Raw genomic sequence first — 24,569 nt, 5'->3', positions numbered from 1 at the left:
GTCATGCAGGGCACTTTCCAAGAATCTGATCACTTGACATGGAATGACCCACTCGCCAACAGGACTGGCTGCCAGCGCTGGACTCCCTGCTCTCCACAAAATTCGGCTCCTCTCACCAGCCGCACCAACGTCGGAGAAGGCTTCCGACACTGGCGGGGATCGAGAGGAGCCGCGGCAACACCTTGCAGGGCGGTAAGGGAAGCACTGACAACTCTCCAGCCACTACGTTCTTCATGATCCCGACTCCAAACCTGCCGATTCCAGCAGCGTGTGCAGCACTCTACACACGCTGCTTCGGGGCCTTCTACTGCCCTGATTTGCTCTGCCGCGTCTCTGATGATGTCATCAGGGACGTGCCAGAGTAAATCAGGGCAATAGAAGGCCGCGAAGCAGCGTGTGTAGAGTGTTGCACATGCTGCTGGAATCGGCAGGTTTGTCGGGACCGCGGGAAGGGAAGGGGGGTTAAGGGAAACGCTACTGCTGCACAGCGAAGTGGTGTGGGGGGAGGGAATGCTGCTGCTGTGGCTTCTGCACAGGGAAGTAGGGGGGGATCGAAATGCTACTGTACAGGGAAGTAGGGCGGAGGGAAATGCTGCTGCACAGGGACATGGAGGGGGAGGGAATGCTGCTGTGGCTGCTGCACAGGGAAGTGGGGGGGAAAGAAAGACAGACAGCGGGAGGAAGGCAGACAGAAAGAAAAGAAGAAAGGAGCAGGGAGAGACACAGAAAGACAGACAGACAACGGAGGCCAGGGAGAGAGACAGACAGAAACAAAGACAACGGGAGGGAGAGAGAGACAGAAATAAAGAAAGACAGACAGACATATATTCTAGCACCCATTAATGTAACGGGCTAAAATACTAGTATATATATATATATATATATATATATATATATATATTCATAATCCCATAGCCTGACTGACAGGAAAAATCTTAGAGTAGCTGACTGCTAAGTTTGAGTCAGAGAGCAGGTGCATCAAATAATTGCTGGGCAGGGGTCCAGTATACCATCCCTATCTACCAGAAGAGATATCAAGTTAAAAACCTAATCTCTTTTTCCAGTGCAATAGGGATGGTATATTGAAACACAGGGACATACCTAAGCAGTGCCCAAACTCTAGGGTGGGAGAGATAAGCCTGCACATATTACAGAAAGCCTGAAAAGCAGCATCCTCCTGTGCTGCTATGTTCAGCCTGCAGAATTTGGTGAAACTATGAAGACAAGAACAGGTTGCTGATCTACAAATCTCATTAGGAGGAATTGCCCTTGCTTCTGCCCAAAAGAAGGTCACTCCTCTTGTTGAATGTGCCTTCAACAATACAGGCGGCTATTTGCTGCAACCGATGTAGTCAGAAGATATCGCTCTATGAATCCATCTACAGAGGGTGGCCTTGGAAGCGGTCTTTCTCGTCTTGCCCGATTGGTTAATTCGAAATGATGATCTGACAAAACTCATTGGTCATCTCCAGGTAATGAAATAAGACTCTTCTGATATCCAAAACCTTTAAGGCCTTGTCTTTTTTCTTGGACCCTGTGGGGTGAAATGCTGGCAATCTAACTTCTTAGTTGACATGAAACACCAAAAGACCTTCATCAAAACAGAGGGAAACATCCGCAAAGTCATTCCTTCTTCCATGAATCGGAGAAATGGCTCTCTACAGGACATGGCCTGCACTTCCGAGACTCTCCTTGCAGAAGTAATTGCCACCAAGAAGACTGTTTTACCCGTCAGATCCATGAGGGAAGCTTTCTGTAAGGGTTCATATGGGGCTCTGCCGAGTCCTTGTAAGACTATATTAAGATTTTAGGATGAAAATGATTCATGAATCAGAAGCCGTAGTCTCAGGGCACTCTTCAGGAACCTGACTATATCTGGATGGGCCGCTAGTGAAACTCTCCTCTCTCGGCCCCGGAAACAGGAGAGTACTGCTACTTGAACTCAAAGGGATGCCACTGCTATTTCCTTGCCAAGGCCTTCTTGCAGAATGCCAGTACAGACGAGATGGGGCATTGCCCAGCTCCAACTGGTCTTTGCTGCACCAGCGCTGAAATGTCTCCCATGCCTTAGCATATGCTGAAACTGTCATCAGCTTTTTGGCACTAAGTAGAGAAGCAATCACTATTTTTGAGTATCCTTTTTTGGTTTAATGCTGCACGTTCAACAGCTATGCCATAAGACCAAAGCGTCTCAGATCTTCTAGGGCAATCGACCCCTGCGAGAGTAAGTCTGGATGTACTTGGAGTCTGAGACTTTGCTCCTTTTGTAGACATACGAGAGCTGCATACCATGGACGACTAGGTCAATCTGGCGCTACATGAACTACTGTTCCCATGTGATGAGCTATGTGGTGAATCACCCGGCCTATCATGGGCCAAGAGGGAAACATACAACAGCCTAGTCTCTGGCCATGGCTGAACCAGGGCATCTAGCCCTGCACTTCCAGGCTTGTATCTGCAATTGAAGAACCAATCTGCCTTCTTGTTCTTTGCAGTTGCCAGGAGGTCAAACGTTGGGTGACCCCATTTTCTCACAATGGCCTGGAACGTTTTCAGAGACAATGCCTACTCTCTTGGGTCCAATGTCTTTCTGCTGAGGTAATCTACTTTAACACTAATGGCAAGAGAAGACTGCCTGCTTTGACCTCCAGCAAAGACTGCAGTTGGAGCAGTGCCATCCAAACTGCTCGAAGTTCCAGTCTGTTGATGGACCACTTCTGTTGAGATGGTGAGCACTGGCCTTGAACTGGGTGACCGTTGCAATGAGCCCCCCAGCTGAACAAGCTGGCATCCTTTGTCAAGGTGATCCACAAGTCGATCTAAAGCGGGATTCCCTTCGCCAAAGACCGTGGACAGAGCCACCATCTCATGCAGTGCTTGGATGCTGCTGTCCAGGTGAGTGAAACTTGCATGGAGTCTCTCTGAGGCGACAAACGGGACATCAATGCTCCCTAAAGGGGGGTGTATGTGTGCCTTTACTCAGGGCACCACCACTATTGTGGCCGTCATTGATCTGAGGACCTGATGGTAATGCTCCAGTTTAGTCAATAGGTCTGTAATTTGACCACAAAGCTTCTGTTTTTGTGCTTCTAGAAGAAATACTTGGCCTTCTGCCATTTGAATAAGACACCCAGATATTCCAGGGAGTGTGTTGAACCAGGTGGCCTTCTGCCATTTGAATAAGACACCCAGATATTCCAGGGAGTGTGTTGAACCAGGTGGCTCTTTCGAAAGTTCACAATGCATCCCAGATTTTGCAGTGTCTCCACAACTGCTGCTACTGCTTTTTCTCCTTCCGCTCAGGACGGTGCTCTGATGAGCCAATCATCCAAATATGGGTGCACCTACAAACTCGCTCTGCAGAGATGAGTGACTACCACCTCCATAACCTTGGTGAAAGTTCAGGGCACTGTTGTTAGTTCAAAGGGAAGTGCTGAGAATTTATAGTGATTCCCCCCAACACATGGAATCTGAAGAGCTTGTGTTCTGGGAAGATGGGGAAGTGAAGGTAAACTTCCGTCAAATCTAAGGCGGACAAAAACTCTCCTGGTTCCACCGCTGCAATAACAGACCAAACAGTCTCCAAGTACCAGAAACCAAGGTACTCTCAGGGCAACTTTTGACATATTACAGATCCAGGATGAGTCTCTCTTTAGCATGATAAAGTATACCTGTTGGAGCCTGAGTCATCTGGAGGAACTGGTTCTAAAGTTGGATATCTAGTAACCTCTATAACATTGCTCTGATTCTTTTTACTTTCTCTGGCCAGCCTGCCAGCAAATCCATGAACCAGTTGGAGAGAGGATGTGTAAAATGTATTTTGTAACCCTCTCTGATAAATGTCCAGGACCCAGCAGTTAGACATTATCTGTTCCCATGCCTCCAGATAGTTAGATAGCCAACCTCCAATCTTTAAAGTAGTGGCAGGAGTGGCTGACACTGTGAAGTGAGAACCTGAACCTTGATTTCTCTGATTCCTGGAGAATTTCTGTCTGGAGCTTGGAAAAGCTCTCTGGGTAGAGGCTTCTGTGGAACACTGGCAAGAGCGCCTGAAGCCATGAAAGGATCCCTGGCTGGCAATCTTGCACAATGGACATAAGATCATCCAAGGCCCTTGCCAAACAGCATCTATTTCCTGAAAGGGAGCCTGCTCAGTGTTGCTTTAGAAGTCGAATCATCCACCAATTGCCTGATCCAGAGCATACACCGGGTGGCAATCAAAAATGCTGAGACTTTCTCCATGATCCTGATAATATCACAGTGCATCTGCTACATAGTCCGGCAGGCTCTGATTTCTGAGCCTAGAATGACAGGCGTGTGACATGAAGGAGACTGTGGCTGCAGCCTTAACACCTAAGGCTAAAGCCTCAAATTGCCTGCAAAGGATGATATTCACTCTGGTCTTGCGGATCCTTTAGAACAGTGGTCCCCAACCCTGTCCTGGAGGCCCACCAGGCCAATCAGTGATGAGTCAAAAGCACGCAGGACAATCGCACACCGACAAAGCGGCTTGGACAAATGTACACAGGACGTCAGCACGCCGGATTAAAACTTAACTTTAAAGCACTCCGAGGGGAGGAGTGTTGCCGCTGCCATTGGGGGTGGGATACCCCCCCCACTTAGAGAGGAAACTGTAATTTTTACCTAAAACGAGGGAAAAATTACTTTCCTCTAAATGGGAGAGTGGTTCCCCCCAAATGGCAGCAGCAACACATCTAAGTAAAGTGTGGGGGGGGTTCCCGCCCAAAAAAACCAACCCTTGGAGTGCTTTAAAGTTAAGTTTTAATCTGGCGCACTGACGTCCTGCGCTTATTTGTCCAAGTGGCTTTGTCGGCACGTGGTTGGCCCGCACACTTTAGTCTATGAACCAGCCAATCAGGTTTTCAGGCTAGCCCTAATGAATATGCATGGAGCAGATTTGCATGCCTGTCACTTCCATTATATGCAAATCTTTCTCATGCATATTCATTAGGGCTAGCCTGAAAACCCGATTGGCCTGGTTGGCCTCCAGGACAAGGGTTGGGGACCACTGCTTTAGAACTACTACTCCTTTGCTTGGCAGGGAAGTACATTTGGTCACCTGAGCTATCAGGGAGTCCACCTTTGCCACAGCAAACATTTACTGGAATTTCTGATCCATGGAAAACAGTTTAAGCCATGGTCTTATCTACCTGCAGGGAGCCTTAAGGGGTCTCCCAGGGCTCTGTAACTAAGATCATATCTGGGTGCCACAGAAAAAAAGTGTGGGTTGAGACCAGATCCTGCTCAGAAGAGAACAGAAAATGGCACTTGCGGAGGGCCTATTTTCAATTCTTTGAATGAAATGATCTCTAGTAAAGCAAAGGACTTAAAAAGTTGGTGAATCTCTCTGATCTATAGCCGATACCTTCTGAACCTCTGAGTAGGAAGCCGTTTCTCCCAGCAGGGAAGCTTCACCCCTCAACCTCCAAGTCTGTCAGATGGACCATCATAGTCCAGCATAGTCTCCGCTTTCAGGGAGGAAGCATTCCTGAGTCTCTAATGAGGACCACACGCTGGTCCACTCACACGCGGATCTGACCAGCACATCTCTGCCTTGTGTATAAGCCAGCCAGAGAAGATAAATGAATTCTGATATAAAGGCCTGAAACGGCAAGTCTTATTGCCCTTAGAGCGGAGCAAATGCCTTTTCTTGGGCTGTGAAGCATCTACACTAGAGGTCTGCACGGGAACGGGGATCGCGGGGATCCCGCGGGTCCCGCGGGGATCCCGCGGGTTCCCCCCCTGGCCCACGGGACTCCCACGGGGACGCCCCCTGGCCCACGGGACTCCCACGGGGATGCCCCCCTGACCCACGGGACTCCCACGGGGATGAAAACAACCTACCTAAATTCTGGCGATGCAAGCATGCAGCTTACAAGTCTGGCGTCGCGTCGGGAAATAGCCATGTTGAGCAGTGAGCTCAGCACGTACACAGATGAAAGCCTTGCTTGCTGATTGGTCCGGCGGCCCCGCCCCACCGTGCCGCCGGACCAATCAGCAAGCAAGGCTTTCATCTGTGTACGTGCTGAGCTCACTGCTCAGCATGGCTATTTCCCGACGCGGGCATTAGGCTGTTTTTTGTCATTTCGGGTGGGGGATGGCAGCGGCAGCGGCAGCAGCAGCCTGAAAAAGAAATCATCCTGGCCGGGTTCGGTGTCATGCTCCGGAGCTTCTACAGCCTTCCTATCTCCCTCTCCCTTCTACCTGCGGCTCTCTTCGGCAACTCAGCAGCAACGATAGACACAAGCTTCTGGCGTCGGGGCCTACCCTCTGCGAGTCCCGCTTGTTTCAACTTCCTTTTTCCACAAAGGTGGGACTCGTAGAGGGAAGGCCTCGATGTCGGCAGCTTGTCTTGATCACCGCTGCTGACGAGTTGCTTAAGAGAGCCGCGGAGCAGGGGGGTGTTGCCAGGTGCAGGTAGAAGGGAGAGGGCCAGATGCAGGACTCGTGGGTGAAGGAGGAGAAGAGAGAGGGGAGAGAAACAAAAGGAAATATTTCATACTGGGCTGGGCCGGAGTGGAGAGAGGGTGGAAAGATTCTGGCTACAGGGTGCAGTAACAAAGGAAAAGGGGAGAAAGCTGAAAATGGAGATAGTGACACAAAGAAGAGAAAGGGTAAGCAGGACCTTCTGAATAAGGATAGAGATACAGAGGGGACATGAAGAGGAGGTGAAATAGAGACATAGAAGTAATGCTGAAAAAGTGTGTGTGGGGGGGGGGGAGATAAAGACATTGAAAGGGCAAATGGTGAATATGGGGTAAAGACAAGGACAGAGACAAATGAAGATTCTGAAAAAGTGGTGAGATAGGGATATAGGTGAGATGGACACAAAGAAGGGTGATGCTGGAAAATAGGTGGAATGGTAATTCTGACAGACACAGAAGGGAAATGCTGGATCAAGGAGAGATGGGGCTCAGGCTGGATGGAATGAGGAGAAATGCCTTGTTGGCCCGGAACTTCCTCTCCTACGTCAGAATTGACGTCAGGGAGCGGAATGCTGGTCAGCGCGACGCTTCTGCAGGGAAAGCTTGGGACAGCGGTGGCTTGGGGACTATTCCCCGATGGCGGTGGCAGCAAACCGAGTGGCTTGGGGGAGGGCACGGAGAAAGAAAGAAAGGGGGCAGACAGAGAGACAGAAAGAAGGGGGAACAGGGAGACAGAAAGAAAAAGTTGGGGGAGAGAATGAGGTCTGGAGGAGAGGAAACATACAGGAGGCTGAAAGAAAGGAAGAAAGATTGGATGCACAGTCAGAAGAAGAAAGTGCAACCAGAGACTCATGAAATCACCAAACAGCAAAGATAGGAAAAATGATTTTATTTTCAATTTAGTGATCAAAATGTGTCTGTTTTGAGAATTTATATCTGCTGTCTATATTTTGCACTATGGCTCCCTTTTACTAAACCGCAATATTGTTTTTTAGCGCAGGGAGCCTATGAGCATTGAGAGCAGCGCGAGGCATTCAGCGTAACTCCCTGTGCTAAAACCTACTATTGTGGTTTAGTAAAAAGGGAGGGGGTGTATTTGTCTATTTTTGTATTTTGTTACCGAGGTGACATTGCATAGAGTCATCTGCCTTGGGAAATGTATATGGCAGATATCTTTGTTTTGTGTTCAAAAGAAAAGGAAATGCATTTCTGGTTTTATTTCTACAGTGTTGAAGTACTTGTTGGCCCTTGCTGTGACTGGTGGGGATCCCCAAGCACCGCCAGCAGAGGACCTCCTCTAGAGATGGTCAGAACTCCCCTCCACCAAGCGCAGCAGTCGCTGGCAGCATCCATGAGCCACTGAGGTGCCAGCATCTGTGACTCAGGGACGCTACTGCTGCCTGCCAAGCTTGGCAAAAGGGACCCCAGGCCAACTGCAAAGGAAGTCCTCAGCTGACAGTTTGTGGGTTCTCATCAGCTGAGTATTTATATTTTATATTTACATTAGAGGTTCTGGTAGAAACCCATTTACAAAGTATGTATTCTTCCCAATTAATATTTCCAAATTAATAGTCTCTTTGCTTATTTGTAAATGGGTCTCTACCAGAGCCTTTAATTCAGTAGCATAATTAAATAAAATAACTATTTCTGAAGTTTATAGGGAAGGATGGTGACGGAGGGGATTCCTCGCGGGGACGGGTGGGGACGGAGGGGATTCCTCGCGGGGACGGGTGGGGACGGAGGGGATTCCTCGCGGGGACGGGTGGGGACGGAGGGATTCCTCACGGGGATGGGTGGGGACGGAGGGATTCCTCACGGGGACGGGTGGGGATGGGTGGGATTTTGGCGGGGACGGGTGGGGACGGGTGGGATTTCTGTCCCCGCGCAACTCTCTAATCTACACCTTACAGAGCGCAAAGCTGCAATTCCAAGGTTCCAGAAGGTATTTCATTCCATCTGACGGGCCATCTGCCTTTCTCCAGCTCTAGAGGCCTGCAGAGGGGCTAAGCCTAACACTCCCACCCCTCCACCCCGTGCCACACAGCACATGGTGCATGGGTGTTCTTCAGCCACCCAACCAGCGCAAATAAGGCATGGTATAAGAGTATTAGTGTCTGGGGATTCAATCACTACCAATTTAGAGGCAAAATGAGGTGTTTTTAAATAGTTGGAGAACTTAGAAATAAAATAAAATTGGAAAATCCAAGATGGCCACTGCAGCAGCGTTTTGGTGCAAAAAAATGGCTTAAAATGCTTCAGGGCAGACTAAAAACAAAAAATAGAATTTTAGAGGAGGGCGAACAAAGCCCTAACACAGTTTTTCAGACCCCCACCCCTCCTTGATTTTCCCATAGGCTGTTGCAGCCTGTACTCACATATCATTTGAGGAGGAAAAGATGTTGCAGCCTGCTTCAGCTCCCTGAACAAGTAGCAGGATCTGGAAGGATTTTCTGTCTCAAGCTATCGGTCAGCTGTCATGCTGAGATCTTCGGGCTGCCAGTTGGACCTTTGTCAGACTGAGCCTCCACCCTGGGTCGCGACAAATAAAAAAAAAAGGAGAGGGGACAAAACCACACAAAACCACCACTGGTACATGAGCGCCCCAATGAATGCTACGGATGCCTAACAGTCTGTGCTCAAGCTCCTGACCAAATCAAGGAAGCGACAAATGCTGAGGGTCCAACACCCTGAGCTCCACAAATCTTCAGCAGGTTGGCTGCATAGGTCCCTGAAGAATTCACTTGCCAGCTGCAGACTAAAGTCTGCTCCTCTCCAAGTAGGCACAGCAGTTGCTTGAGCCATGTAAAAACCGTGAACGACAAAAAAAAACAACAACCGCAAAATAATAAAGGGAGCAGATCACCACTACACCTTTATCCTCGCCTACAGAAGGAAGAACCGAAGGGGGCAACAGAGACCAGGGAGGAGGAGCGGGAAAGCTGTGCTTGACATCTTCTGCAGAATACTTGTGAGCAAGCATGGACAACCCTGTTGTTCAACATACCATCCCAATAGCACTGGAACTGGGGAGAATCAGAACTAAAAATATCATAGTGCAAATCTATCAGCAAAAAAGACTGAGAAGAATCCAAGATGGCCATGACGGTTTGTCTGTGGGAAGACGCTCTCAATAGACCTTCCCAGTTTTACCTTTCATCCGCAAAATGACGAAGAGGAGAGGCAGGAGCGCTGGTGGAGCTGCATGGCGCCCGGAGAACTCTCCTCTGGTAACCATAGATGAGCTGTTGAAGCGCCTGCGGCAGGAGAGAACAATGCCGGGGAATCGCTGCAGGAGTTCCCGGCATGAGTGAAGCTACGGTAAACCTCCCTGGGTTAGACACAACTCTGAGCCCCGATGTAAGGACCCCGCCTCCACAGTCACAGGGAGCCAGCTTACCAAGGGAAGACAGTCTAGACGAAGAGGTAGACTTGCTCTCCCGGGAGGCTTTGCTGAGCCAAGCTCCAGAAGACATCGAGTCTGCAGCAGGGACATCGTTGGAGCAGATAGAAGGACAAGCTGGAAGAGAGAGAAATCCTGGGACTGAAGGAATCCAGCCAGTACAGTCAGGTACTTTCTCTTTTTCAAAACCCAACAATGTAACCCTGGATTCCTTGTGGCACTTAGTTGTAAGTTTGGGGCAGTCACTATCTCCACAAATAAAGGAACTGGAAAAAAGAGTGTTAGAACAAAAAGAAGAATTTAAAAACTTTAAACAAGATACTCTTACAATGAAAAATAAAGTGGAAAAAGTGGAGAAAGAGCTCTCAGAAGTGAAGCAATTACAGACTACCCTTATTAGGGACAACACCAATATGAGAAGGAAAATTGAAAATTTGGAAAACAATTCCCGTTCTGGTAATTTGAGATTATTAAATTTTCCAAAACCCCCAACAATTTCCACGAAAGAAATGTTGAAAAAATATCTTATGGAAATATTGAATATTTCGGAAGATATACTTCCTCCCTTTGTACAAGTATTCTACCTACCAATGAACGAACAAGAAGATATTCCTCATAAACAGGATTTACAAATGGATGCTACTGCAATCTTGGAAACATCATTGAAGGACATAGTAAACCATTGGTTACTGAAGACGTTTTTCAAAAATAGACATGAAGAATTTATGGGACTAAAGATACCCAAAAATGTAGACAATTCATTCTTCTTAAACCAGGGGTAACAATGATGGGAGGTGTTTTCTTATTGCGATATCCCTGTAAACGTATTATCAAATATAGATTTAATACATATGTATTCTTCAATCCTTGAAGGGGCAAAAGAAACAACAGCAGTAATTTAAAGTTAATAGAAAGATTCCTACTACCGCAGTTAGATATTTGCTTTTCTTGCTAAACTGATGTGATTTATTTTATATACACTCACTACAAGTCTTGGATCCAATATATGGGATTAATAGTATTGATTAAGAATTGTATTTCCTATCTGATATTAATATCTTGTTTAAAATATTATTTCTGGTTTTTTTTCAATATTCTGTACAAGAGGTTTTCTTGGAAAAATTTTAAAAGCAATAAATAGATTTTTTAAAAATTTAAAAAAAGACCGAGAAGCATTAATCACACTGCACTGTTTCTATTTCAGCCATTTTGTGATGTACTGCAGTGCTTTGAGTCACTTCTCCCACCCCCTCCCCATTTTACAAAGCTGCGCAGCAACGGTCCCAAAGCCCTTTAAATCCCTATGAGCTTCAAGGCATACTGCAGTAGCCTGCAATAAACAGCTTTGTAAAAGAGGTTTTTTATTAATGTTATGTCTACAGAGGGTTATTCACATCCTAACCTTCAATTTAGGTCACCTAGTTGGCAACTTCACTTGGTACTGGCTGCTCTAGTTCAATGACCTCCTAACATTACAGTGACAATCAAACAGGGATTCGGAATGTATTTCTAAGTCAGCATTTAACAGAATCAAATGAATGTTTGGACAGGATTAAACCTGAGAAAACCTTTAAGACAGTACAGCCTGAACAGACGATCTTACAGTTTAATTCATTTTAAGGGATTTAAAGAAGGAAAAACCATAAAGTTACTCTGCAGTTCCTGACTTTATCAACTGAAACAGAATGTAAGTGAAAATCATATACTGTATATAATTTATCTATACATAAGAAACTTACCCAATACCCAGGCTTTTCAAAGACAGTAACCTAAATTTCCAACACATCTACAGATGTTTCACCCAAAATGCTGTACATTCTCATTTTCTAGAAAAACTACCATATCTAACATTAGCAGAGTGTGTAACTGCTCAAACTCTTCCAGGAGGGGCATCAAAATTTACAAAAATGACATTTATTACTCTTCAGGCAAATCAACACAGATATTGTAAAAAAAATGTATACTATCCCATTGATGGTTCATGAGCTTGCTGTGCCACTGGGGCTTGTGCGCATCTGAAAAGCTGAAAGCTATGCCATCAGTAGTTTCACTACCAGCAGGGCCTCCCAAAGCGGACAGGTTTCTGTGAAAATGTCAGACTAACCATTGTACCACCTATCTGGGTAGCAGAAGAGGGGCAGTGTTGGAGGCAGAGGACCACGTCTGATGTGACAACGGCAACAACATAGAATTTACAGTAGGCCCAGCACATAAGGAAGGCCCGACAGATAGGGAAGGCCTGGCAATCTACTTCTGTAGGGTCAAGAAATGGTTAACTGTTGTTTAAAATATTGCTCTGGCCTACATAGCTGAAAACAGTGTACAATCTACTGATCTCATCTGCCTAAAATGTATGTCCCTACCTTACCACATTGTAAGCTAAATAGATAAGAGTTTGAGCCATGATGTACCCTGCCCTTCTGTACATGTAACATTTAGAACTGTAAGATTTAGATAAGCAGAGAAATGAGCTAGTTTCCTATAGGACTATAAGTTGTATCCCTGAACCTATCATAAGTGCTGGCTTAGGACCAATAATAATTGTAGAAAAGTTATAGAAGTAACATTGAAAATTGTAGTTTTTGCATATATTAGTTTGCATATGTTTAGTGAAAAGGGCATAAAAGTCCATGCATTTCCTGATTCTAATACTCTAGTAGGCAGGCTGTTAACTGCACTAGAGTCCGGTATGCTGTAATAAATCTCTTGTACTTTCTTCACACCTCTGACTTTGTGTGTCCAAGTGACCTTTCACTTCTGTATTTTGAGGTGATGCTCTTCAAGTCGGTAGGATTTGAATATAAGTCGATGACCCCTATCACATACTGTATTTCCCCATAGGAAACAGGCTGTGGCCTATATATGGGTTTTGCGAGAACTGAACTGAACTGATGGCATCGGCATGCAGGAAGAAGCGAGGGGTCAGGATGGAGATAGAAAAGATCTCTCTTGCCCTGCATCACTGACCGTGATTCGAGGCGGAAGCGATTCAGGCAGTCCAGCGAGGGACGTAAGGTGGAGGTAGCCTTTAAAACTTGTTTAGGCCACCCCAGTTACTGGTAGATAAGCCGCGTTTAACACAATGGGACGGCTTATCTATCAGTTTTTAAACTCGTATAGGCATTTTTTGCGGCCTATACAAGGGGGCTGCCTATATGTGGGGAAATACGGTAATAGTAGGCTTCCATCAGTCTGCTGCCCTCTTGTAAAACTAATCTATTCATTGTCATAAGACAGCGATGGCGAACCTATGGCACGCATGCCAACTGTGGCACGCGAAGGCCTTGCAGCTGGCACGCACAGGGCCGCAATCAGGGCAGTACTACCAGGGGGTGCACAGGAGAGAGAGCTGAACAGGGACGATGGAGTTAAATATAACTCGAGCCGCGAGGCTCGTCTTCTACTCCGACTGCCCTGCTGCTCACACAGCCGATCGGAAATCTTCTGCGACGTCAGCACTGACGTCGGAGGGAGGGCTTAAGCAAAGCCCGCCCTCCGACGTCAGCGCTGAAGTCGGGGAAGATTTCCGATCGGCTATGTGTGCGCGGCGGGACAGGCAGGAAATAGAAGACAAGCCTACGCGGCTCGAGCTACATTTTGCTGAGAAAGTTGCTAAGATGGGCTGGGAGACAAACGGGGAACACAAAAGGGGGAGGGAGTGCGTTTTGGACACAAGGCATGAACTTGGGAGAAAGGAAGGGAGGGAAAGAGATGCTGAGCTGGGGGAGGGAATGGGTTTTTGGACACAGAAGGCATGAACTTGGGAGAGAGGAAGGGAGGGAAAGAGATGCTGAGGTGGGGGATGGAATGGGTTTTTGGACACAGAAAGCATGAACTTGGGAGAGAGGAAAGGAGGGAAAGAGATGCTGAGGTGGGGGAGGGAATGGGTTTTTGGACACAGAAGGCATGAACTTGGGAGAGAGGAATGGAGGGAAAGAGATGCTGAGGTGGGGGAGGGAATGGGTTTTTGCACACAGAAGGCATGGACTTGGGAGAGAGGAAGGGAGGGAAAGAGATGCTGAGGTGGGGGAGGGAATGGGTTTTTGCACACAGAAGGCATGGACTTGGGAGAGAGGAAAGGAGGGAAAGAGATGCTGAGGTGGGGGAGGGAATGGGTTTTTGCACACAGAAGGCATGGACTTGGGAGAGAGGAAGGGAGGGAAAGAGATGCTGAGGTGGGGGAGGGAATGGGTTTTTGCACACAGAAGGCATGGACTTGGGAGAGAGGAAGGGAGGGAAAAGATGCTGAGGTGGGGGAGGGAATGGGTTTTTGGACACAGAAGGCATGAACTTGGGAGAGAGGAAAGGAGGGAAAGAGATGCTGAGGTGGGGGAGGGAATGGGTTTTTGGACACAGAAGGCATGAACTTGGGAGAGAGGAAAGGAGGGAAAGAGATGCTGAGGTGGGGGAGGGAATGGGTTTTTGCACACAGAAGGCATGGACTTGGGAGAGAGGAAGGGAGGGAAAGAGATGCTGAGGTGGGGGAGGGAATGGGTTTTTGCACACAGAAGGCATGGACTTGGGAGAGAGGAAGGGAGGGAAAGAGATGCTGAAGTGGGGGATGGAATGGGTTTGTGGACACCGAAAGCATGAACTTGGGAGAGAGGAAAGGAGGGAAAGAGATGCTGAGGTGGGGGAGGGAATGTGTTTTTGCACACAGAAGGCATGGACTTGGCAGAGAGGAAGGGAGGGAAAGAGATGCTGAGGTGGGGGAGGGAATGGGTTTTTGGACAGAGAAAGCATGAACTTGGGAGAGAGGAAAGGAGGGAAAGAGATGCTGAGGTGGGGGAGGGAATGGGTTTTTGGACACAGGAGGCATGGACTTGGGAGAGAGGAAGGGAGGGAAAAGATGCTGAGGTGGGGGAGGGAATGGGTTTTTGGACACAAGGCATGGACTTGGGAGAGAGGAAGGGAGGGAAATAGATGCTGAGGTGGGGGAGGGAATGTGTTTTTGGACACAGAAGGCATGGACTTGGGAGAGAGGAAGGGAGGGAAAGAGATGCTGAGGTGGGGAGGGAATGTGTTTTTGGACACAGAAGGCAAGGACTTGGGAGAGAGGAAGGGAGGGAAAGAGATGGTTGTGTACACGGGGAATAGAAGAAAGGAGAATTTTTGGTCATAGGGAGGGAGTGAGGTACAGACAGTGGCATACCAAGGTGGGGGTGGGGGCGGTCTGCCCCGGTTTTACGCCCCAAGGGGGTGCACAGCTGGCCACCCTCCAGTGTTCTCCCTAGGCTGGCAAACTGCGTCTCTTTAGCCACTTGAGTGCCACCGCCGCCATTGGGAACAGGCCGGTGCCAAGTTCTCCCTGCTTTTCCCTGTGGGGCCGATCAACTCTCGCCAACCGCGTCAATTCTGATGTCGGAGAGGACGTTTTGGGCCAGCCAATCGCTGCCTGGCTGGCCCAGAACGTCCTCTCCGATGTTAGAATTGACGTCGAGTGGCGAGAGTTGGTCGGCCCCGTGGGGAAGAGAAGCAGGGCGAACTCGGCGCCGACCTGTTCTCGATAGCGGCAGTGGCAGCCTATTCCCCAGTGGCGGTGGCAGCATTTTCCCAATGGTGGTGGCATAGGGGAGGGCAAGGAGAAAGAAAGAAAGGGGGGGACAGGGAGCCAAAAAAAAAAGAAAGAGGGCTGGGTGAAACAAAGAAAAATGGGGCACGGAGAGAGAGAGAAAGACAGACATACAGAATGAAAGGGGGTATGGAGAGAGAGAGAAAAAGAAAGAAGGGGGCAGGGTGAAACAAAGAAAAAGTTTGGGGAGGGAATGAGGTCTGGAGGAGAGAAAGCATACAGGAGGCTGAAAAAAGGGAAGAAATATTGGATGCACAGTCAGAAGAATAAAGTGCAACCAGAGACTGATGAAATTACCAAAGGTAGGAACATAAGAACATAAGAACTGCCATCTCCGGATCAGACCTTCAGTCCATCAAGTCCGGCGATCCGCACACGCGGAGGCCCTGCCAGGTGTACACCTGGCGTAATTTATAGTCCACAAAAAATTGCACCCTCCAAAATACAGGACAAAAAAGTCACCTTTCTTTACAAAAAGGGAGAAAAGACCTCGGTGTCTAATAGGGGCTCTTTAAGCTTCCCATATAGACAGGCTAGTTTTAAACAGAATTTAATCCTAGCAGACACATCCTTGGTCAGAAAAACTCCCAATTAGTAAGTGAACCTCTATTCTAATTTTCTAATAGTTTTATATATTTTCTTATAGTTTTATATATTTTTTTTAACTTTTCTTCAAACAACAATTGTCAAAAATAGAAGTCACTTATCTGAGCACTTCGATATTCAGGTGTAGTCCTGGAGTAAAGCAAGCAGGAAAAACTGCTCTATGGAAAAAAGCTCAGTCAAAACATTCTTCCAAAATATGCAACAGGGGCCCCTGTTTCGCAACAAAATGCTTCGTCAGGGATTTGAGCGATCACACACCCGCTTCCACTCCTGTCCTGTAATTTATAGTCCACCATATCCTTATATGCCTCTCTTAAGGAGATATGCATCTAGTTTGCTCTTGAAGCCTAGGACGGTCGATTCCGCAATAATCTCCTCTGGGAGGGCATTCCAGGTGTCAACCACTCTCTGAGTGAAGCAGAACTTCCTGACATTAGTCCTGAACCTGTCCCCCCTTAGCTTCATTACAAAATGATTTTATTTTCAATTTAGTGATCAAAATGTGTCCGTTTTGAGAATTTATATATGCTGTCTATATTTTGCACTATGGCCCCCTTTTACTAAACCGCAATAGCGTTTTTTAGCGCAGGGAGCCTATGAGCTTCAAGAGCAGCGTGGGGCATTCAGCGTAGGTCCCTGCGCTAAAAACCGCTATCGCGGTTTAGTAAAAAGGGAGAGGGAATATTTGTCTATTTTTATATAGTTGTTACTGAGGTGACATTGCATAAAGTCATCTGCATTGACCTCTTTGAAAACCCGCGGAATATAAATGATAATTAACATTTTCTCTGCGTACAGCGTGCTTTGTGTTTTTAAAATTTTATTGTTGGTAGATCATTTTGACTTGGCCACAAAGGTAAGGGGGAGGGAGGGGAGCTGCTGAAAGAGTCTACCTTGACGTGGTTGCAGGCTTACAAATCTTTTGGTCAAAGAGTGCGGCGACAGAGAAAAGTATGTGTGTATTCGGCCCAGGAATGAAATCATTAAACATTATAAATTGCCAATAAATTGAAATGAAAACCAAAGGATTGTGAATCAAATTGATTCTCTGACAATACAAAGATTCCAACCTTTAAAAATGATGTTACATAGTTCAGGCAACTTTATAAAGAGTTTTTAGATACTAAAATCTTGTTATTAAGGTTTAATTGACGTGCTGGCACTTTGAGGAAATTCTTTGGATTTGTGCGGCAGTTTGGGCACTCGGGCTCAAAAAGGTTAGCCATCACTGTCATAAGATCTCTACTCCAGCTGCTGAAAACAGCTTAAGTCTTGGGAAGGGCGAAAGACTGCTAAAGCGCGCTAGAAATAAATTCCATAATGGTTCACATTTTTAATGTTCCCACTCCTCCCAACAGTTCCTCCAATCAGGCACCAAATTCTGTTAAACTGAGAAAGGAAAAACGAACAATGAGAAGTAGTTAACTTTTACCACTCATTCTACGCTCTCCCCAGGTTTCTGTCATTCCTACACCAGATTCAATGTTTCCGGTTTTAATCGCTATATTTACTATGACATTTCACACACAACAAGGAGCAACTCTGTAGACCAGTGTTTTTCAACCGCTGTTCCGCGGCACACTAGTGTGCCGCGAGATGTTGCCTGGTGTGCCGTAGGGCCGCCATCAGGGCAGTACTACCAGTCCTGCATTCAGGGGCCTGGAGCTGACAGGGGGCCCGAGGCAGGGGCACCAGTAGCTCGCCAAGGCAAAGTGAGTCGATCACCCAGGACTCACTTTGTCTTGGCGATCTAATCTATCGAGCCGATAAGTCTTCTTCTCCCCGACGTCAATTCTGCAGTCGGAGAGGAAGTTCGGGCCAGCCAATCGCTGCCTGGCTGGGTGGAACTTCCTCTCCGATTACAGAATTGACGTCAGGGAGAGCATGCGTCGGCTTTGGGGCCTGTTATCCATTGGTGGGTCCTGTTCCCCGATGGCAGTGGCTTGGGGAACGGCAGGGAGAAAGAAAGAAAGGGGGCAGGCAGGGAAACAGAAGGAAAGAAGAGAAACAGAAAAAAAGAAAGAAAGGTCAGGGAGAGAGGAAGAAAAAGTTGGGGGAGGGAATGAGGTGTGGAGGAGAGAAAGCATACAGGCTGATAGAAGGGAAGAAAGATTGGATGCACAGTCAGAAGAAGAAAGTGCAACCAGAAATCACCAGACAAGGTAGGAAAAATGATTTTATTTTAAATTTAGCAAAGTGGAGGCAGTATTACCACAGTTTTCAAAGGAATTTGCCCAAATAACTTAATAGTTAACTGGGTAAATTCCCAGAGATGAAAACTTCCCTTCACTTACTATGCACAGTTCTGAATTTATATCTGCTGTCTATATTTTACAATATGGTCACCTTTTACTAAACCACAATAGTGGTTTTTAGCGCAGGGAGCCTATGAGCGTCAAGAGCAGTGCTGGGCATTCAGCGCAGCTCCCTGCGCTAAAAACTGCTATTGTGGTTTAATAAAAAGGATGGAGGGTATATTTGTCTATTTTTGTATGCTATAAAAACCAAATACAGAGAGAGACTGAGAGCTGTTGACGAAGAGCTACTTGTGTGTCTTTCTTCGATTCCAGCCAGAATATCAGCTTTGTGTTCAGCCAAACAGGCCCAGGTTTCGCACTGAATAAAGTATTTTATAATTTTCACTATTCTGTTTACTTAATATTTCATAATAAAGTAATTATAAAATACTTTCTTTGTGTTTATTTGATTCCTATTCAAGAGAATTACTTTATATATAGTCAATATAGGCACAGAGTTAAATTTTTTAACATTTTCTAATGGTGGTGTGCCTCGTGATTTTTTTCATGAAACAAGTGTGCCTTTGCCCAAAAAAGGTTGAAAAACACTGCTGTAGACAAACAAGAAAGTGAAACACGGGTTTAAAAAAAAACCCCCACTGCCTGCAACAAAGTCGCGCAAGACTTCTCTTGGAGAGCCGAGCGCGCACCCACAGGTCACAACACTCTCTGCCGCCGCCAGCCCCCCAACCAATCGGCGGCGGCGGCCCGACGCAACCCAGCCTTTCCCATCAACTCTTGAAAACTAGGTCACCTAGACAGGGACACAACTGAAACTGAACCTCACGTGGAGCGACGGCAAACCCGCGACCCATCCCATCCTGTGTAACCCTTACGTCATAGCCCGCGCGGCCAATCCACGGAGACGCACGGGCGAACGTAAACAGAGGCCACACATGGCTCACGGTGCAGGTCCATGTGAGCTCGGGCGCTTCGCTTGCGCAGCGCTCTCTCGAGCCCCTCGCCGCCCGAACGAGTTTGTAGGTGTTTCGAACACCCCCCCCCCCCCCCCCAATTTCCAGACTGGCGAAAGCCAAGTATTATTTTCCTATCGCCGCTGCTTTACTCACCTCCGGTGCTTTCCATGGTTGTGGGTGGTAGGAGCGCCCCTTCCTCTTCCTCTCTCGACCCAGGACCTTCAGCTGCTCCTGCCAGCCCCTACCCCTTGAGCCATCCCCCCAGCACGGTCTCGACTTCCCCCCCAGCAGACCGATAGCAGCAGCTACAGCCGCAGTGTGAGTCAAAGCCGGTCGTCCTGCTTTGGCCACTCCCTTTACTCCTCCCCCTTCCTTGTCGGGAGAGGGGAGACACTAAGATCTCTGGCCACTGCACGGCGTGAGGAGTTGAGTGCCGTATAGTGACTGGATAACTGTAGATTTCAGCTTTCGTGTGAGGGAACAGCCAAGTTTGTTTCTTCTCACGTTCTTTGTGTTACATGTATTAGCCTCTTGCTCTGACAGGAAAGTTCAACACTGCACTGTAGTGCTGACACTACTTTGGGATAAAAGCAGCTGCCTTCTCCATTAAAAGCCCTAATCATAACAGTTAACCCTTTAATTGGCAGATGGTGAAAACGGCTGCTTTATGTAACTTAATGTTGAGCAAAAGTGTCAAGTAACAGGCATTTGGAGATGCAGATCTTCCATAAGACACTCTACAAGTAAATGTCTCAGTCACTCGTATGACATTGATAAATCATTCATAATAACATACCAACATCAATGTCCAATATTTTTCTTTTCTTAATCTTTTAGATAGGTCCCTGGTATCTTGTGGCGTTTCATCTGCTTATGTTTTGCCCTCTGGATGAAAAAGTTTCCATATCACATACATAAAATCTTGTTTTGGGCATAAGCATATGAAACTGTTTATAGGTTATAGAAGTTAAATAGATCATTGAACTTTTTGCCAACTTTAGGGGGTAAACTGTAATATCCTATTACTTTTGTAATTTACCCTAAGGTGTTAACATCTTGTACCATTTAGCTGTACCAAATGGTACCCATGTTCTTCTCTTTCTATTTAATACATTTTACATTCTATTTAATATATTTTCATTTTTTGTTGAATCCCTTGGTTGTGTGGAGTTATTTGGGGACCCTACTAGGTACCATGACACTTCCATCAACCTTTAAACTCAGAGGTAATTGCACCACTCCACCACTAGGGGGTTCACAGTATGATAGAAGCCTATAAAACCCTAAGGCAGGGGTGCCCAACACGTCGATCGCGATCGACCAGTAGCTCAGGAAGGCAACGCGAGTCGATCGCGGAGCCCATCCCGGGCTCCGTGATAGACTCGTGTTGCCGTCCTGATCTACCGGGCCGATCAGCCTTCCTCTCCAGTGTTCTCTCTAGGGCCTTTTAGCTGGGCGGTCCGCCCAGCTGTCATCTTCTGCTGCTGCCGCCGCTGCTGAACATTAAAAAAAAAAAAACGGCTTGGAGATTTCAGCCCATAGCGAACTTATGCTCCGTGGCTCTAACGTGTGCGTGCCGGCTTCCCTTCTCTTCCCTCCGAAACCGGAAGTTATGTCCAGGGGGGGGAGAAGGGAAGCCGGCACGCACATGTTGAGAGCCCTGAAGCAAGCATTCGCTATGGGCTAAGGCGGGAGACAGGTTAATGAAGCATTTCCTCTTCTTGCTCCCGGGTCCTGCCTACTTTCTGTTTCCGCGAAGGCAGAACCCGGCAGCATTTCCCCCCAATAGGTTGATCGCGATCTTGGGCCAATCAGCCTTCCTCTCCCCGACGGCAGAATTGACGTTGGGGAGAGGAATGCTGGTCGGCCGAAGCAGGGAGAGCTTGGGGTGGCGTCGGCTTTCGGGCCTGTTATTGGTGGCGGTTTGGGTCCTGGTCCCCGATGGCAGTGGCTTGGGGGAGGGCAGGGAGAAAGAAAGAAAAAGGGCAGGCAGGGAGACAGAAGGAAAGAAGAGAAACAGAAAAAAAAGAAAGGGAGGCAGAGAGAAAGAAAGGGCAGGGAGAGAGGAAGGAAAAGTTGGGGGAGGGAATGAGGTCTGGAGGAGAGGAAGCATACAAGCTAAAAGAAGGGAAGAAAGATTGGATGCACAGTCAGAAGAAGAAAGTGCAACCAGAGACTCATGAAATCACCAGACAAGGTAGGAAAAATTATTTTATTTTAAATTTAGTGATCAAAATGTGTCTGAATTTATATCTGCTGTCTATATTTTACACTAAGGTCCCCTTTTACTAAACTGCAATAGAGTTTTTTTAGCGCAGGGAGCCTATGAGTATCGAGAGCAGCGCTGGGCATTCAGCGCAGCTCCTTGTGCTCTAAAAACTGCTATCGTGGTTTAGTAAAAAGGGAGGGGGGTATATTTGTCTATTTTTGTATGGTTGTTACTGAGGTGATAGTGCATAGAGTCATCTGCTTTGACCTCTTTGAAAAACCCTGGAATAGGAATGATAATTAACATTTTCTATGCGTACAGTGTAGAAACATAGAAAAAAAGCAGCAGAAAAGGGCTATAGCCCACCAAGTATGCCCATTCCAAGTATCCCCTCCCCTGAATTTACTCCCTTAAAGATCCCACGTGAGTATCCCATTTTCTCTTAAAATCCGTCACGCTGCTGGCCTTTATCACCTGGAGTGGGAGTCTGTTCCAATGATCCACTACTCTTTCGGTGAAGAAGTACTTCCCGGAGTCGCCATGAAACTTCCCTCCCCTGATTTTCAGCGGATGCCCTCTGGTGGTCGAGGGTCCCATGAGCCAGAAGATATCATCTTCTGACTCGATGCGTCCCGTGATGTACTTATATGTTTCAATCATATATCCCCGTTCTCTTCTTTCCTCAAGTGAGTACAGCCGCAATTTTTTAAATCTTTCTTCATACGTGAGATTCTTGAGCCCCAAGACCATCCTGGTGGCTGTTCGCTGAACCGACTCGATCCTCAGCATGTCCTTTCGGTAATGTGGCCTCCAAAACTGAACACAGTACTCCAAGTGAGGCCTCACCATGGCTCTGTACAACGGCATCATAACTTCAGGTCTCCTGCTGACGAAACCTCTGCGGATACACCCCATCATTTGTCTTGCCCTGGAGGAAGCCTTCTCCACTTGATTGGCAACCTTCATGTCCTCACTAATGATCACCCCTGGGTCGCGTTCCGCTGTGGTCCTAACCAAGGTCTCACCATTTAGTACATAAGTTCTACGCGGGTTTCTCTTACCCAGGTGCATTATCTTGCATTTTTTAGCATTGAAGCCTAGCTGCCAAGTAGTTGACCATTGTTCCAGCAACAGTAGGTCGTGTGTCATATTATCAGGTAATAAGCTTTTGCCTACTATGTTGCAAAGTTTGGCGTCGTTGGCGAACAGTGATACCCTTCCTCTAAGTCCTTGCATCATATCTCTTATGAATAAGTTAAATGACGCAAGGACTTAGAGGAAGGGTATCACTGTTCGCCGACGACGCCAAACTTTGGCGTTGTGTTTTTTTAAAATTTTATTGTTGGTAGATCATTTTGACTTGGTCATTTTAAAAGTAGCTCGCAAGCCCAAAAAGTGTGGGCACCCCTTCCCTAAGGGCTCCTTTTACAAAGGTGTGCTAGTGTTTTTAGCGCACGCACCGGATTAGTGTGCGCTAGCCGAAAAACTACTGGCTGCTCAAGAGGAGGCGGTAGTGGCTAGTGCTCACAGCATTTTAGCACGTGCTATTCTGCACGTTAAGGTCCTAATGCACCTTTGTAAAAGGAGCCCTAAGTGGAGTGGAACATGTAGATGTGAATCGCTTGTTTACTCTTTCCAAAAATACAAGGTCTAGGAGGCACCCAATGAAGCTACCATATGGTAAATTTAAAACAAATCTGAGAAGATATTTCTTCTTGTAATCTAGCCTTTCTTGATAGTATTTTTGAATTATTTCCTGTCTTTTCAACATCTTGCCCTAGTCTTTTCTAATTTCATATATAATGAGGGTTAATAGAGTTATCAAATGTTAATTTTGGTGGATATTGATTCTTATTATAATTTCTTTTAATCTGTAATTCTATTTTCGTTGTCAAGATATATGCTTGTAAAAATTGAAAATTTGATAAATAAATTAAAAAAAAAAAGAGAAAATATTTATTCTCTCAACCTGTAATTAAACTCTGAAATTCACTGCCAGAGAATGTGGTAAAAGCAGTTAGCTTAGCAGGGTATAAAAGGCTTGGACAATTTCCTAAAAGAGAAGCCTATAAGCCATTATTTAAGATGAAACATAGACATAGACGGCAGATAAGGGCCACAGCCCATCTAGTCTGCCCACCCCAATGACCCTCCCCTACCTTTCTCTGTGAATAGATCCCATGTGTCTATCCCATTTGGCCTTAAAATCAGGCACACTGCTGGCCTTAATAACCTGAAGTGGAAGACTTCCAGCGATCAACCACCCTTTCAGTGAAAAAGAATTTCCTGGTGTCCCCGTGCAGTTTCCCGCCCCTGATTTTCCACGGATGCCCCCTTGTTGCCGCGGGACCCTTGAAAAAGAAGATATCTTCTTCCACCTCGATGCGGCCCGTGAGATACTTGAATGTCTCGATCATGTCACCTCTCTCTCTGCGTTCCTCGAGTGAGTACAGCTGCAACTTATCCAGCCGTTCCTTGTACGGGAGATCCTTGAGTCCCGAGACCATCCGGGTGGCCATTCTCTGGACCGACTCCAGTCTCAGCACATCCTTACGGTAATGCGGCCTCCAGAATTGCACACAGTATTCCAGGTGGGGCCTCACCATGGATCTATACAATGGCATAATGACTTCAGGCTTACGAAACTCCTGCGTATGCAACCTATGATTTGCCTTGCCTTGGATGAAGCTTGCTCCACTTGATTGGCAGTCTTCATGTTCTTACTGACGATCACCTCTAAGTCTTGTTCTGCTTCAGTTCTTGTTAGGATCTCGCCATTAAGGGTGTAAGCCTTGCATGGATTTTGACTGCCCAGGTGCATGACTTTGCATTTTTTGGCATTGAAGCTGAGTTGCCAGGACCTAGTCCAGAGCTCCAGTAGGAGTAGGTCATGCATCATGTTGTCGGACATTGAATTTATGTCTGTTGTGCTTTTGCCCACTACATTGCTTAGTTTGGCATCATCGGCGAATAATGTTATTTTACCTTGCAGCCCTTCTGCCAAGTCTCTTATAAAGATGTTGAATAGGATCGGGCCCAGGACCGAGCCCTGCGGCACTCCACTGATTACCTCCGTCATTTCGGAGGGGGTGCCGTTCACCACTACCCTCTGAAGCCTATCT

At 46.9% G+C, this 24,569-nt stretch overlaps 1 protein-coding gene across 2 annotated transcripts in view; it reads right to left on the bottom strand.

Moving 5' to 3' along the window:
• The window catches only part of NR1D2 (nuclear receptor subfamily 1 group D member 2), a 94,218-nt gene extending 74,662 nt beyond the window's left edge, over positions 1 to 19,556 (bottom strand). The window contains exons 1-2 of one of the 2 annotated variants that reach the window (XM_033929954.1): positions 19,392 to 19,556; positions 9,844 to 9,963 (exon numbers count right to left, since the gene is read on the bottom strand). In XM_033929954.1, the coding sequence (XP_033785845.1) occupies positions 9,844 to 9,963; positions 19,392 to 19,407 (136 nt within the window). In that variant the 5' untranslated portion in view covers positions 19,408 to 19,556. The remainder of the gene's footprint in view (positions 1 to 9,843; positions 9,964 to 19,391) is intronic. The other variant, XM_033929955.1, reaches the window with a different exon arrangement.
• Between the last annotated feature and the right edge of the window lie 5,013 nt (positions 19,557 to 24,569).

This window comes from Geotrypetes seraphini, chromosome 2 (genome assembly GCF_902459505.1).
Source record: "Geotrypetes seraphini chromosome 2, aGeoSer1.1, whole genome shotgun sequence".
Classification (NCBI taxonomy): domain Eukaryota; kingdom Metazoa; phylum Chordata; class Amphibia; order Gymnophiona; family Dermophiidae; genus Geotrypetes; species Geotrypetes seraphini.
This window is presented reverse-complemented; position numbering and strand designations above follow the sequence as displayed.